Source organism: Tripterygium wilfordii, chromosome 13 (assembly GCF_013401445.1).
Source record: "Tripterygium wilfordii isolate XIE 37 chromosome 13, ASM1340144v1, whole genome shotgun sequence".
In the NCBI taxonomy this organism is placed as follows: domain Eukaryota; kingdom Viridiplantae; phylum Streptophyta; class Magnoliopsida; order Celastrales; family Celastraceae; genus Tripterygium; species Tripterygium wilfordii.
This window is the reverse complement of record NC_052244.1, coordinates 4,772,583-4,787,847: the sequence shown is the minus strand read 5'-3', so window position 1 is coordinate 4,787,847 and position 15,265 is coordinate 4,772,583. Positions and strand designations below refer to the sequence as shown.

The 15,265-nt window shown below is 37.9% G+C and overlaps 3 protein-coding genes across 3 annotated transcripts; 1 reads left to right on the top strand and 2 right to left on the bottom strand.

The window, feature by feature from the left end:
* The first annotated feature begins 2,815 nt into the window (after positions 1-2,815).
* Positions 2,816-8,133, top strand: LOC120013792 (ras-related protein RHN1). Its single transcript, XM_038865724.1, has 7 exons — positions 2,816-2,989; positions 3,065-3,142; positions 3,221-3,388; positions 4,015-4,063; positions 5,114-5,187; positions 6,222-6,315; positions 7,620-8,133. Exons 1-7 carry the CDS (start codon positions 2,951-2,953, stop codon positions 7,718-7,720), a joined length of 603 nt encoding a protein of 200 aa, XP_038721652.1. The 5' UTR covers positions 2,816-2,950; the 3' UTR covers positions 7,721-8,133.
* Positions 8,134-12,878: 4,745 nt separating this feature from the next.
* On the bottom strand, positions 12,879-13,649 carry LOC120012463. Its single transcript, XM_038863889.1, has 2 exons — positions 13,466-13,649; positions 12,879-13,303 (listed from the first exon to the last, which is right to left on the bottom strand). The coding sequence occupies exons 1-2, from the start codon at positions 13,647-13,649 to the stop codon at positions 12,879-12,881; spliced, it is 609 nt and encodes a 202-aa protein (XP_038719817.1).
* A 613-nt stretch (positions 13,650-14,262) lies between these two features.
* On the bottom strand, positions 14,263-14,898 carry LOC120012462. The gene has a single exon (XM_038863888.1). The coding sequence runs from the start codon at positions 14,896-14,898 to the stop codon at positions 14,263-14,265; it is 636 nt and encodes a 211-aa protein (XP_038719816.1).
* Between the last annotated feature and the right edge of the window lie 367 nt (positions 14,899-15,265).

The following is a 15,265-nucleotide window of genomic DNA, read 5'->3' as shown; positions in this document are numbered from 1 at the left end:
TAGCCCAATTGAGACAATTAGCTCATAAGGACCGCCATTGTAATTACGAAAATTTGATGTTGTCGTCGGTTTGAGGAATTTTAGGCTCATTGATCATGTTGGACATACATACACACACATATATATGTATATGTGTGTATGTATGTTTATTTGAGTAATTGATGCCTTTGAATGAAGATAATTGAGCAACGGCCAACAGATATGGCTGTTTTAAACATTGACATTGGTTGGCCAATGTTACTATTTTAAAACAATAACATTGGTCGGTCAGTGTTACTATTTGAAAAAAACTTCAGATCCGGTCGATTTCGACAGTGGTTCGCCATATCACCACTATCGTTGGACTCTTCTCATTGAAACGCACAATGCCCAGCCAGGTATGGTCCAAAACGACCATCGGATATGATCGTTTTAAAAAAGTAACATTAGTTGGTCAATGTTACTATTTTAAAACAGTAACATTGGTCGTCTATTGTTACCAGTGTTACTGTTTCAAAACAGTAACATTGGTCGGCCAGTGTTATTATTTGAAAAAAAACTTCAAATCTGGCTAATTTCGTCGATAATTCGTAATACCACCATCACCATTGAACTCCCCTCATAGAGACGCATAATGCCCAGTCATATTTGGACCAAAACAATAGCTATAAAAAGAGATGAGAGAGAGAAAGATGTAGTAAAGAGAGATGTAGTAAAGAGAGAGAAAAAGAGATGTAGTAGGAGAGAGAAAGTTGTTGTGATGAGAGAGATATGCAGTAGGAGAGAGAAACTTGATGTCATAAGAGAGAGATGCAATAGATAGAGAAGATATAGTGAGATAAGAGAGAGATGTAGCATATAACAAGAGAAAAACCATATTAGATCTAATCCTCTTTGAAAAAAGGGGCAAAAAAGGAATAAGATAAAATTTAAATGATTTAAATATTATAAAAAATAAAAGCGGACTTATGAGGGATAAAGTTTTTTGGAGTAAACCTATATGTCCAACAGTTTTGAAAGTGGTATTAATATGTCATTTTCCATTTAATCTAGTATTATAAATTATTAGTATTGTATTTTAAAGATCCATAACTTATCATTTGATGGAGTCCTTAGTATTGTATTTTTAAGGCCCATAACTTATTCTTTGATAGAGTAATAGTAGAGTCCTTATCAAAAGGTCTGATAATTCACTTTTCAATTATTAGTTATTTCTATCCTATAATTTTTGACTTTTAGTGTTGTTTTCCATATTTTTGAATAAATAATTAATAAATAACCTAAAAAAATTTCCAGGGCACTGCCCCCGGACCCCCACAACTTTTTTTTAAATTCCTATATAAACCCGACTCTATACATTGGAGAAGCTGGGTCTACCCCCTACGTAGCATAATGCATTTAGTTCACAAACCTTCAACCCGACCAATCACTTATTAGAAATTATACAGATGTCTCAGCACATGAGATTTGAACTTGCAAGTTATACCTACCACTGAGAAGAACCTTAACCAACTGGGCTATTTCCTTCTTGGTGGAAAAATATTCAGTGGGAGCTGAGCAACACGTCATTATCTGACGTGGTGCGAATGCTCCCACTGATTGCGCGACATGTGGAGAAAATAATCCCGTTCAACAAAATGCCATATCCTGCTTAACACTTGATCGATTTTATTTTATTTCTCAAATTTTTTTTTATTTCATTTGTACATGACATAGAGGAAGACACGACAGAGAGGAGAACGCGACAGAGTCATTTTCGCTGTCGATGGCAGCTATACAAGTGAAATCGCAAAAATCATTGAGAAAGATTTCTCGGGTGAAATAGCATATTAGAACACGATTGTCGTCATGATCCTGAGATAGAGAGAGATATCTCGTGAAAGTTGAGTTAGGGTCAAATCACTAGATATTGGGCTTGGTTGATGATGGTGGAGAAGGCGAAGAATCGGTACCAGAACACGATTGTCGCCATGATTATGAGACAGAGTGAGAACTGCTATGAAAACTGAGTTAGGGTCAAAGCACTTGATCTTAGGCTTGGTTGACAATGGTGGAGAAGACGAAGAACCGATCTTAGTCTAGATCTGATTCAGAAGGGAGAAGGAATTTTAACATATGGTCCCTCAACGATACCCCTAATTTCACTTTCATCCTTAAACATTTTTTGCTCTTAACTTCGTTCTTTAACTATTGAAAGGTATCTATTTCGTCTTTCAAGTAAGAGAGTAGCCGGAAAAATCCAACGTGACATCTATTTGACATATCAGAGTAATCCTAGTTGGCAAACTTTGATAAACGGGAACGATATTATCCCTAAACTATTAATTTTTAGCACTTTTAGTGCTTAAACTATACAACAAAATAGTTTGAGGATTTTAAAGAGTTAGGTATTTCAGGGATTTTGTGAGATGACAGGAGTAAAATTTAAGTTAAGTGGGATGATAAGTGTAAAAATTACGTCAACTGGGATGCCATGTATGACTTTTTTTGATGCCGAAATCATTTGAGGGACGAACGTGGTACCTTTGAATAGTTGAGGGACAATTTTAAGAGCAAAAAAAGTAAGGACAAAAATGAAATAAAGGGTATAATTGTGAGATCAAATGAATATTTTTGCCTTTGGGTGAATCTCAATGATGGGCCAAGCTGCAAATCCAAATCAATAGCCCCAAAGAAGGGCCCAAACAAAATGCCTTGTAGGCTGTGGCCCAAATGTTGACTGCATAGGCTTTCTAGTTTGTAAGTTTGTAAGTTTCAACTTTCAAAGGCTCTTGAACGCTAAAAAGTAAAAAGTCCGCTGTTATCTACGGATCTTCGACGTCTAATCGGCACCTGCTTTTTCAACCCTTGCTTTCCACTGTAGATGCCAATATATACACGTTTCTTCTCCTCATCTTCTTCTTCTTGTTCTCAAATTTGACCTAAATTTCACGATTTTCACTTTCATTTGGCGTTTCAAGCGCGAGCAATCATGGCCACAACCGGACACAACAGTCTCAATGCCAAACTCGTGAGTCCATTAGCATGAATCGCTGCAATTTAGGTTTTCTGTTGGTTTTGATCTGATAATCATCATCATGATCAGGTTCTCCTGGGAGACATGGGTGCCGGAAAATCAAGTCTCGTCCTACGCTTCGTCAAGGGCCAATTTCTGGAATACCAGGTTCTTCTAATTCTATGTTGTTTCAAGTTTTTGATGTTTGTTTTTGTAGCATTCCATATCTATATGCGTTGATTGTAGGAATCCACGATTGGAGCAGCGTTCTTCTCCCAGACGGTGGCTGTCAGTGATGTGACGGTGAAGTTTGAGATATGGGACACAGCAGGTCAAGAGAGGTACCACAGTTTGGCTCCCATGTACTACAGAGGTGCTGCTGCTGCTATCATCACATACGACATTACTTCCACGGTATGTGTTAGCATGCCTTCAATTTCGCACCAATTTGCTGCTCTGCTACTATATCTATGATTTCAATCGCCAATGTTTCTATTTTTAGAGGTCGTTGATATCTATAAACCCAAGTGATTCTTTGGGACTTGGGTAGATTAATTAGAGTTATGTTTGCATGAGTGAGGAACTTTGATTATCCTTGAATTTATTCTTGGAGCCTGGTGGCACCTGCTGGATCATTTCCTATTACATTACATCTCGGGTTTAGTTATTTGGGATTCCTAAGATTATGATATGGTTGTGGTAAAGCTGATCCTGTCCACACAAGTAGGAGTTGTGGGGTAATGCACCTTTTTTAATGTTACTGTAAGGATAGGGAGAAGAAATGCTGGGCATCTGAGAAGGAAAAACATTGAAGAGTTTACTCATTTCTGGTTACTGTTTGGAGCTTGAGGTCACGAGGTGTCTCTTGTAAACTCCTTATGTACTAGGCTGCATCCTCATCCTTGGCAATCCTAGAAGTTTATTTGGCTTTACCCCGTGGGGTGTTGGGGTTGAAAGGGTGATTTGACAAGTTCATGCAAAATTTCCCCCCATATATTCAAGGTTTGCTGATGAATTATTTTTCTCTGTATGAATTATAGGATTCATTCAATCGTGCTAAAAAGTGGGTGCAAGAACTCCAGAAGCAAGGTACACTTACATTTTATTTTCTTCTGTAATTGTCACTTTTCATTGTCTGCTAGTGTGCCTTTTTTTAAAAAAATATTTTTGGGAAGCTGAAAAGGATCATATGTTCTCATTTCACTGATTGTCTCAATGTTTTTATTTATGGGTTATAATAAGATAAGACGCTATACGCAGTACTTCTTTGGTAGGAGGTAAGTGGGGGAGAAAAGAAGGATTGGGAATTTACTTCACTTAGGTACTTGTTAATTTTGATTCGCCATACAGATATACCAGAATTATCTAGTCTGAATTTGGACAAAAGGACAGTCAATTCATAAACTAAAGTGCATTGGCTCGTTCTGCAAGTACTTTCCATATTGAATCCTTATCTGTAATCTCTTATTATCAAAGACAACTCAAGAACACTCTAGCAAAGAGGTAATGAAACTGAACCATTCTATCAAGTTTAACAAGGTAGCATGACATGTGGTTGAATATTTCATTTTTCATGTAGGAGCATCTTGAAATCTATTAATCATGTGAGATTATTAAAAATATTTCGCTTTCCATTTTATCATCTATTGCGTAAAAAAAAAAAATCTTGCCCAAAAAAAATTATTGCATCAAAAAATAAATTCATTTTTTATTGTAAAAAGTGAAATCAACGCCCACTCCACTGTTCTAGAGGTTAGCAAGCTTTCAATCTTCTCCAATTACTACTGTAAGGTAAGATTGTGACTGGATCCGCATATATTTGGTAAAGAATAAGCTTCTCTTTTGAGAATAATAAAAAAGAAAGGAAAGTGTTCGATTCAAATGTGAAAATGTGACAAAATGCTCTATATAAAGAACGAAGTTGAGGAAAAAAAACCTCCTTGCTAGCTGGCTTCTATTGAAAAGTAATAGTTACATTACATACCAATAGACATATCTAAGTTGCTTGAGAAGTATTTTTTTGGCTGTCCTGCAACATTTTTTTCTCTTATAATATCTTGGAGACTTGGACAGCAAAATTATGTGCCAGCTATTTTGTTTGACATTTTTCAATTGCTTGCCACTTCGGAGTTTTTTCAGGTAACCCAAACATGATTATTGCCTTTGCTGGGAATAAAGCTGATTTGGGGGACAAAAGGAAAGTGACAGCTGAAGTAAGTATCTTTCCTGTTAGCATTTTCGGAATTACTCGAGGTTTGAGATTATTTTGCTATTTACTATATTTCTGTGTTTAACTGGAAAAATTTGCCTATTTGCTGTGCACCTTATAGAAAAATACTGCCTATTTTTCACAGACTGTTCTCTCTTTTTCATGTATGAAGAGTGAAGAGACTCTTCTAGAACATCTTGGCCAGAAAATTTATTTCTTGTGATCTTAATCAGATTTTGGTTTTGTTGTAAAGCATGATTTGTTCCCTTATCTTTTAATGCTCAAATTCTTCCGCATCAAACACTACCCTTATCCCTACTTACGGAGCTGGAATTTGAGATTCCAAATTTCCAATGGTTTTTGGGCATCATTAAACTTTCATGTGGCAAGGACTTCCGGTTGGAATTTTGGCCAATCTTTTTCTCTATTTGCTTTCCTGTTTCAAAGAGCTGATGCATGTAGCTGTGTCTTTTACGTGCATATCTGTTCTGCTTGCAATGGATTTAAAAATATGAAAGTTGGAAAAAATTTTACCAGACTTATATTCTGCTTATTTGTAGTCATATATATTGTGTGTTTGTCTGCGTGTGTTGTGCACAACTGTAATATCATTGAAGGACCTTAGGGGTTTCAATCCAAATGCAGAATAACCAGTGGTTTTTCCCAACGAATAAAAATAGAATAATTGTAGGTGGCAAGAAGTTTTGAAATGTAAAGAATCGGAATCTAGAAATGAGGAGAATGGATCAACTAGAACTTGTTGTCATAGTGATAAAGTCTATAGAATGTGAGCTTTGTGATATAACACTCTAGAGTAGCAGGTTTCCTTTCCACTATTTTTCTGATAGTTGATTTTCAAATTATCTTTACAATTGAAATGATCAAATGTCTGATTTGCCATATCTTATGCCCTTTATGGTTTTTCATTTTTCTTTGTCCTTGTTGTTTTTTTTTGGTCGAGATGATATATCTGTAGTTGCAAAACTAATTTCACTGCCTTATCATTTGAATTGTGGTTTAATTAATTTATACTTGAAGGAGGCACGAGTGTATGCTGAGGAAAATGGCCTTTTCTTTATGGAGACTTCTGCCAAAACTGCTGCCAATGTAAATGAAGTATTCCATGAAATAGGTGCGTATCTAGTATCTATAGCTGCTAGATATATATAGTTGCAGGTGCAATTTTTCACCTCATCGTTGTTGTTGTCCTTGTCAAAACCTTTTTTCCCAGACAATTTGTTCCCTGTGGTTGTGAGTTTGTTTCCCTTGGACTGAACTCATGGTTGAAGGACACTGCATGCTTAATAATAATATGACATGCATATATTATGATTATTTTTTCTTCCCTTGTGGTGTTGGTCCTAATAATGAATAAATATCTTTCTTTGAATTGCTAGGTATGTGATCATCCTTCCCTTACAAAAAATCTTATGCGCTCTACTTAATATACAGTTGTACATGGTTAGGAATTTGATAGGTAACTATGGGTGAATGCGTCTGTTTTTGTGATCAAAGCCATCTGCGAAACACCTCTTGTACAACTAGTACGCATTGCTTTGTGCTCTTCTTGTTAAGTGTTAATCTTGAATCAACTGTTACATATTTAAACACCATTCACAGTAAACTAGGATTAGCCCTCATAAAATATTTTGTTTAATATGATTGAGTCCGTCATATGTATTGCTGAACCGTTCCATTCATATCCATGGTAGGATTCTGGTACCAGATGCGCTAAAAGGAAGGCTAGAAGTATAACTTTAATTCCTGTAGCTAACTTAGGTTTATCCATATTGTGGCTGATTTGGCTAGAAAGAAACAATAGGATATTTAACACCAACGAATCTTCGATACTTGCTTTTATTAACAGGTGGTTTAATTATTTGTTATAGGAATGAGGCTATTTCCTTAGCCCGTTTGTAGTTTTTGTCCTTGCACCTTCTTGGTGCTTAGTAAAATTTGTTTCCATTTAAAAAAAGAAAAAGAAGCTAACTTAGATTCGAAAGCAAAAGAAAAGAAAGGAAAAGGTGAAAATAACAGCATAAACTTGGAAAATGATGGAAGAATTGACGCACACCAAGAAGAAACATTGCCTTTGGTTATCTTTCAAGTTCCTAGAATCTTATAAGATTTTACTAGTGATGAACTTACTACTAGCTGAAAATCTAGCAAAAGAGTAAACCATATATTGAATCTTTTAGTTTTCAACAATTTGAGGAATAAGGGGTTGTGAAAGTGCCTTATCAACTTCAAATAACTAAACATGATTTCAGTTTGCCATTTATGGAGTTGACTTTTGTTATCATTATACGTGGCTGCATTTAGAGTTAATGTTATTTGTCTCCAACCCTGTGTTTCCGTTGCTTTTAACATGTAATAAATGGGTCATGTGATGCATTCTATGGTCTGTATTGAAACTAATAATTCTTGTATATTCAGCAAAGAGGTTGCCAAGAGCTCAGCCTGCTCAAAATCCACCTGGGATGGTTCTTGTCGACAGGGCCACAGAAGGTTCTCGAGCTGCGTCATGCTGTTCATAGGCAGATGTTTCTATTCCACAGTATTTTCTTTTTTTTTTCCTCCACTTTTCACCTCCACCTCGTTTCCCTTGTGGTTTGCTTGAGGTACGTATGTCCTGTCTGAGCAAAGCTTCTGAAACTTCCAAGTGACTAGGTGGTTGAACAAAAAACTCTTGTTCATGAAGCATTTACCCTATAAGTGAAGTGCTTTGTGCAGTTGCTGTTATGATTATGGGGGAGGGCTTGATTGAAGGTCCCTTGGACAAATTGGTGAATGTATATTCATTTTATTTACATACGGAAGTACTCTTAGTTGGCTTATGTGAGAAGAAAAAACCTCTTTGGACAAAATTATTGTAGTAATTCACATGGTTCTTCTCCATGGAAAACATTTGATGAAGATCTTATTAATCAGTGTCTCTATTATTTGATTCTGAACCCGAAATGTGAGCAGCCAGGTCAAAGGTGTGTGAAATAGATGAAAGGGCACATGACATGGACTGATCAAGTGCAATACACATCTATGGAGGTATAAGTTTATGTTAATTCTTCCTTTAAAGTTTCAACTTGTCTAGATGCCCATCAATAATGGTGTCAGTCCTAAAGCTACATCAAATTAAGACTGGATACGTTATTGTGATGGATTTGAACACTTATCCAGATTTGCTTGATTTTTGAGTGGTGTTGCTCGCTCTGTAAAGATTGTGGACGTAGACTTGACATTTCTTCCAGCTTTCTTGATTGCTAGGTTTTGTTTGGATATTGATTTTTTTTAAGTATTGGTCCCTATATTCTGAGCTAGTATTATGTTTTTGGCTGCATTGTTTTTTGACAAATGAGGTGAGAGGATGAGAAGGTGAAGGCCGCCCAAACCTCCTCCCTCATAGGATAAGTGTTGATCATAAAAACAAAAGCAGAAAAGGAAAATAATGGGAGCCTTCCATCTGAGTAATTGTACGTAAGGTCTAGTAGCATTATGCCATTATAGAAAAATTCGCTAAAATTAATAGGGTAATGCATTGTAGATACTACATCAATTAATAATCTATTGATGTATTAGTATATATGATCTGATTATTATGTGGAATCCACCAGAGAAATTCTCAAAGGTTTTCAATATATTTATTTCAAAATCAAAGTTAATAACCATTAGGGTCGGTTACTACCCTAAATGTGTTAAAAAAACAAAACACAATTATGAAAATATGTCTGAAATATAAAACGACGCATTTAAGATTCTAAACAGTGGAATTTGTCAAAAACTGGGTGGTGCCACTAGCCTTGATCAGCATGTTGATTCGAGTCACTAGGTCAAATTTCGTGCAATTTTGATAACGTGACATTTCAATTCTATTAGGTAGTTTTTTTGAAAATATCATGCCATTAATCTTACATTAATGTCATAACCATCTAAGGGTTCAACCAAGGTTCTCTGAAGCCATGTTATATTTGCTTGAACATCTATTGTCCAAGTGATGCAGGGCAGATCGTGAACACAGAAAGCCAGACACACAAAGATCAAACAAACTCTTCACAGCTTAACTTAACGTGCAAGTTATACCTATGGAAAGACAACAAACGCTTATAGCGACTGTATCAAGTTAATATATATATATATTCCAAAAGCTGAGTTTAACACAACCCTAAAACAACTTAAATAGGCCTCACGTAGGAAACCAACAAAGACCAAAATAACCATAGTTACTCATAAAAGGAAATAGATAAAATAATAATAAGAAAATAATCAACTAAGCCCAGCTTCGCTTTGAGTTCTTCACGTGATCCATCTTCTCCAAATATGTTGCTGCAACATCATCAATACTTTGCAAAACCCCATCAACACCAACAGTATCCTGCATAACCACACCAGTAATACCAGCTGCATCATCCTCCCAGGGTTGAAGAAAAGTCATCCTCGACTGACCAGGAACAGCGGAAAGCACTTCCGCCTTTGCCACGAAGGGCACTAAGTGCTTGACGTTAAAAAAATCACGCGCCTTTACATGGGGAGGCAGCTTCAATCTATATGCATTAGAATTGATTCTCTCAACAACCTCTAAAGGACCAATCTTACGAGCTGTGAGTTTGTTATAATCTCCCGGCGAGAAGCGATCTTTGGTTAAACTGCCCAAACCAAATCTCCCACAGCAAACTTAACCAAACACCGCTTTTTGTCAGCGGCTAACTTATATTTATCACTGGACTCCCATAGATGTTGTACAGTAGCCTCATGCACACCACGAATCTGGGACATCAGCTCTTCAGCCTTGACACTCACGCAAGTAAGGTCAGGAGCAGGTATTAAATAAACAGGAGCCCGAGGACTGTAACCGAAAATAACTTGAAAAGGGCTGAATCCCGTACTCCTATTAGTGGATCGATTAAAAGCAAACTCAGCCTGATATAAGCACTGGTCCCAAGTCTTCAGATGTTCCCCAACCAAACAACGCAACAAGGCACCCAAAGAACGATTGACCACTTTCGTCTGGTCATCCGTCTGAGGATGGTAAACACTACTGAAATCCAATTTTGTGTTAGACAGACGCCATAAACAATGCCAAAAATAACTCATAAATCGAGTATCGCGATCCCAGACGATGGATAAAGGCAACCCATGAAAATGATACACCTCTCGAAAATACAACTGGGCCACATTAATGGCATCGAAAGTTTTGCGACATGCAATGAAGTGTGTCATTTTCGAGAACCTATCAACCACGACAAAAATGGAATCATGACCACACTGCGTACGAGACGGGCCCAACACAAAATCCATACTAACAGAGATCCATGGTCCAGTGGGAATAGGAAAAGGTAAATAGAGACCAACGTTCGTAGCATTACCCTTAGACACTTGGGAAATCGGAGACCCTTCAACTAGGCGGGCAATTTCCTTGCGCATAGTCAGCCAAAAATACTGCTCATGTAATACCCGGTCTAAAACAAAAAAAAAAATGTTGGAATTAACAAATAATGGTAGTATTGTAAATCTATGAATGGTAACTTCTGATAAAGTTGGAGGACATAATGGTCTTTGAAAAGGGTAAAGAAATTGAAATGTAATGAATGATAAATGAAATTGAAATGCAATTGGTTAAAGCTTAAAGTTATATAGATATTATGTTTAGCTTCCCGTGGAAGTCAAGCACCTGTAGCCAATATGAGAGTAGAGACGAGAAGGATCTAGAGATACAAACAAAGGAGATAGAGCTAGTCAGAGAAACAAGAATTGAATTGAAATTCATCTGTGTTTGTCCTCAGCAGTTGGAACCAGTTGAGTGGGTGTGGGGGACTCTCAAGAGTTTGGGTTCAGGGATCCAACAAGTGTGAATCGATGATGCACATACAGACCATCCTCAAGAGTGACATGAAAATGATTTTGGGGCTAAGGCAAGAAGAGATGTGTTCTCGGGTACACCAAGGTAAGGGCTTTAAATCCATGTCTAAAACTATGATTTGTGATTTGGGAATAATGTTTAATTTAGGATTGCTTTCGCATATGGCTTATACTGTAGTCTAAGCTGAGTTTGAGTAATTGAGGTGTAATTGTTTTGAGATTGTTGGGTATTTAAAATTTCGAGATTTGTCGGTTCAGATGTCGCTATGCTGTCAAACTGTGAACAAATTGCGAAGATTAGTGGGGGAAAATCAAGAGATTGAAGGTTGAAGATTCCAGAAAATTGTGGTATTGGGTAAAATTGGTTTAGTACGGATTCACTAAGTTTGGATTGCTTTTGAGTTATTGGTTGGACTAAGGTAGAGAAGATGTTTGGAATTCAATTACTGATGCTTGGGTTGGTGTATATCAAATGGAATAACATAAGTTTTTCGAAATTGAATTGGATATTTATTTAGTTTTGATTTCTAGCATTGGGGGCCATTATGTTGCCGAACTTTTGTGAGATGTGTTGGTAGTAATTGGAACGCTTGATAGATGTCTCATGATGTTTTTTTGTGCGTCTTAGGTAATTTGTTGTCTGGTGGATTTTATGATTTTGCGAGGGACTTGGGAGTAGCAGCACGTTGGCTGCGATTCCGGTGAGTGGATATATAACTTATCCGATACATTGTACACACTCTTATGATTCCGCATTCTATCTTTGATCTGATATTATTTTATTCGTATGACCCATCGACTTCTATTGAAATCCTTTGACTGATATACATGTTGGGACAGGTACTGGGACACCAGTTTGTTATGCTGGTTCCATTTTGATTATGTTAACCGTTCAAGTATCGTTTCTGAAACTTTGACTATTTGGATTCCAATTCTAGTATTGTGATGTTGTCCTAATTCTGATTTTGTTTCTGTTTCCGACTTTGGTACTGTTTTTGTATCGTATGGGTTATGTTGAATCTGACTATGGTTATGAGTTCCTCTCATTGTGATTCCGATATTGGACATGATATCTGATTCTTGTCTCGGATTAACCGACTCTATGTCTATCTAATTGACAATTTGACATTTCTGATCTTCTGTTATTCGGGAGTGACTTTTTATCAGGATGCTGTATGCTAACGACAGTAAGCGTTAGCCTTGGTGCACCAAGTATGTTACGGCAGTATGCGTGCTGCTTGTTATGGTACTGTATGTGCTGCCTGTTACCCTGATACGGCACTTTATGTGCTGCCTGTTACGGCACTTCACGTGCTGCCTGTTGATTCTGTGCAGAAGTCCTCCCTCCCAATTATCGCTAACTGGACAACTATTGTTTCTTGTGACCTGAGAAAGAACTTGATTTCCATGCTACTTGATTATTCGTCGTCTTTAGTTTGCTTGTCCCCTTTGTATTGCTTAAGTTATTGTTCATTCACTGAGTCTTACGACTCACGCATCATATGTTCATTTTTTTTCAGATAGAACTGACCCAGCAAGTTTCAATCCGTTCTGAGCTTGTTAGAGTATACCTCGGTTCTGGTAAGCCCAGCACTTGTTCGTGTGGGTACCCCTGTATTTCGCCCATATGTCCTGGTTTGCTATTGAGTTATGTACTTAGACGCTTCGCTGACTATAGTTAGGATCATTAAATTTGTATGATCATTGGGTCCTATTTATGTGTGAAAAAAATTGATAAGGTATTGAAGGTTGAAATCATGATCTGTTATTAGGTATGGATATTAATGTTCAGAGGCTTGCTTGACCTTTGTGGGCCTTCAGTCCATCGGGGTCTTGCGCCGGTCACGTGGCCCACTTTTGGGTCGTGACAAAGGCCACCAAGTTCAAGGTCTTGTCATGACCCACGTGACCCTCGCTGCGCAATACCCGGATGATCTGGAGTCGAAGACTAATCTCTGGCACACACAATCGAGTCCCCTTGAACAGATAGCCTTCATGCAAGATAAAATATGATCCAGACCGGGTGCTCAACTCACGCAATATAGTACCAAAATAAGGATCCGTAGGAAGCAGATCCTTAAGCAACTCGAAACCCAGGACACTTGTACGCAATGTTGTCACTAAAGTAATCCGTCGGCTAAGAGCATCCTCCACCTTATTCAAATGACCGGATTTGTGCTTAAGGACAAAAGAGAATTGTTGTATGTATGCTGCCCACCAAGCATGCCTTGAAGATAATTTATCTTGGCTGTTCAAATGCTTCAAGGCTTCATGATCAGAAAACAAAACAAATTCATTGTAAGCAAGGTAGGAACTCCAATGTTTGAGGGCTCGAACCAATGCATAAAACTCCAAATCATAGGCACTATAATTGAGCTTAGACCCACTCAATTTCTCACTAAAGTAGGCTACAGGTCTGCCCTACTGACTAAGTACAGCTCCAATGCCAATCTTGGACGCATCACAGTGTAATTCAAAAGGGATTGTAAAATCGGGAAGTACTAAGATAGGAGCTATGGTCAACAACTCTTTGATCAACATAAAGACCCGGTTAGCTTCCTCAGTCCACACAAATTTGCCAGTACACATACAATCCGTGAGAGGGGCTGTCATCGTGCTAAAGTTGCGAATAAATCGACGATAAAAAGACACCAACACATGAAAACTACGTACTTCATGAATTGTTGTGGGAATCGGCCACTGGCTCACCGCAACCACTTTGGATTCATCTACGGATAAATCATGCTTGGAGACTATATACCCCAAAAATCAAGACTGATTCAGACATAAACAAGCATTTGTGAAGTGCTACGAAGAATCCCTCTCGTAATAACACATTCATCACTTCACGCAAATGCTGAAGGTGTTCCTCGGTGGATGTACTATATACTAAGATGTCATCGACATATACCACCAAAAACTTTCCGATGAAAGGACGAAATATTTGGTTCATAACACGCATAAAATTACTTGGCGCATTAGATAAACCAAAAAGAATCACTAACCATTCGTACATTCCTTCTCGCGTCTTAAATGTCGTTTTCCATTCATCACCGGGCCGCACGCATATTTGATGGTATCCACTTTTCAAATCCAGCTTGGAAAATATCACCGCGCCACTTTGTTGATCAAGTAAATCGTCCAAGCGAGGTATAGGAAATCGGTAACGCACTGTGATCTTATTGATAGCTCGACTATCAACACACATCCGCCAAGATCCATCCTTCTATGGTGTGAGCAGGGCTGGTACAACACAAGGACTAAGACTCTCTTGGATATGACCCTTACTCAATAACTCCTCAACTTGCCGACGTAATTCTTCATGCTCTTTGGGACTCATACGATAATATGGGCGGTTGGGCAAACTGGCTCCCAACATAAGATCAATTTGATGCTGTTGATCACGTAATGGTGGTAAGCCCCACGGTAAGTCATCCGGGAATATATCAAAAAGTTCAGTGATTAATTCTTGAACGGTCGGTGGTATTCCTGAACCCACACCATTCTCTTTACCCACTACTACAAAGATAAGCCTCGTTTCTATTACCTCACCGATGAAGTCATACCGAGCCAATAAACTCGTACCATCATCCACACTAGTTTTGGCTTTGTTTCCTCGCCCAGGATATAGTACAATCCTGACCTTCTCAAACATAAAGCTATACGTGTTTTGCTTGCCATCTTGAGAGACATTGCGATCAAATTGCCACGGCCGGCCTAGTAATAAATGACAAGCATCCATCGCAACTATGTCGCACCATACTTTATCCACATACCGGGAACCCATCGAAAAAGGCACTAAACAGCGTGGGGAAACATTCACCTCTGATCCTTTTTTAAGCCATGACAACTTGTACGGCATTGGATGTTTCTCAGTTGATAAACCAATTTTTTGGATCACTTCTTCAGTAACAACGTTCTCGAAACTACCCGAATCAATAATAAATTGACACACTTTGCCCCCAATTGTACACGTTGATTGGAAAATATTATTTTGTAGCTAGTTATCTTCCTCCTCCATAGGTGGTGAGAGAAATACACGTCTTATCATTAAAGATGGGCCTTCATCACCTTGGACATGCTTTTCATCACATGGTGTTTCAGTATCATAGATGGGAATTTGATCACCATTAAAGTGCTCTCCTGCCACCAGCTCGTCAGATTCTACAAACAACCCCTTTCCATATTGCCCCGCTTTCTTGCATTCCGCCAAACGATGACCATGTTCC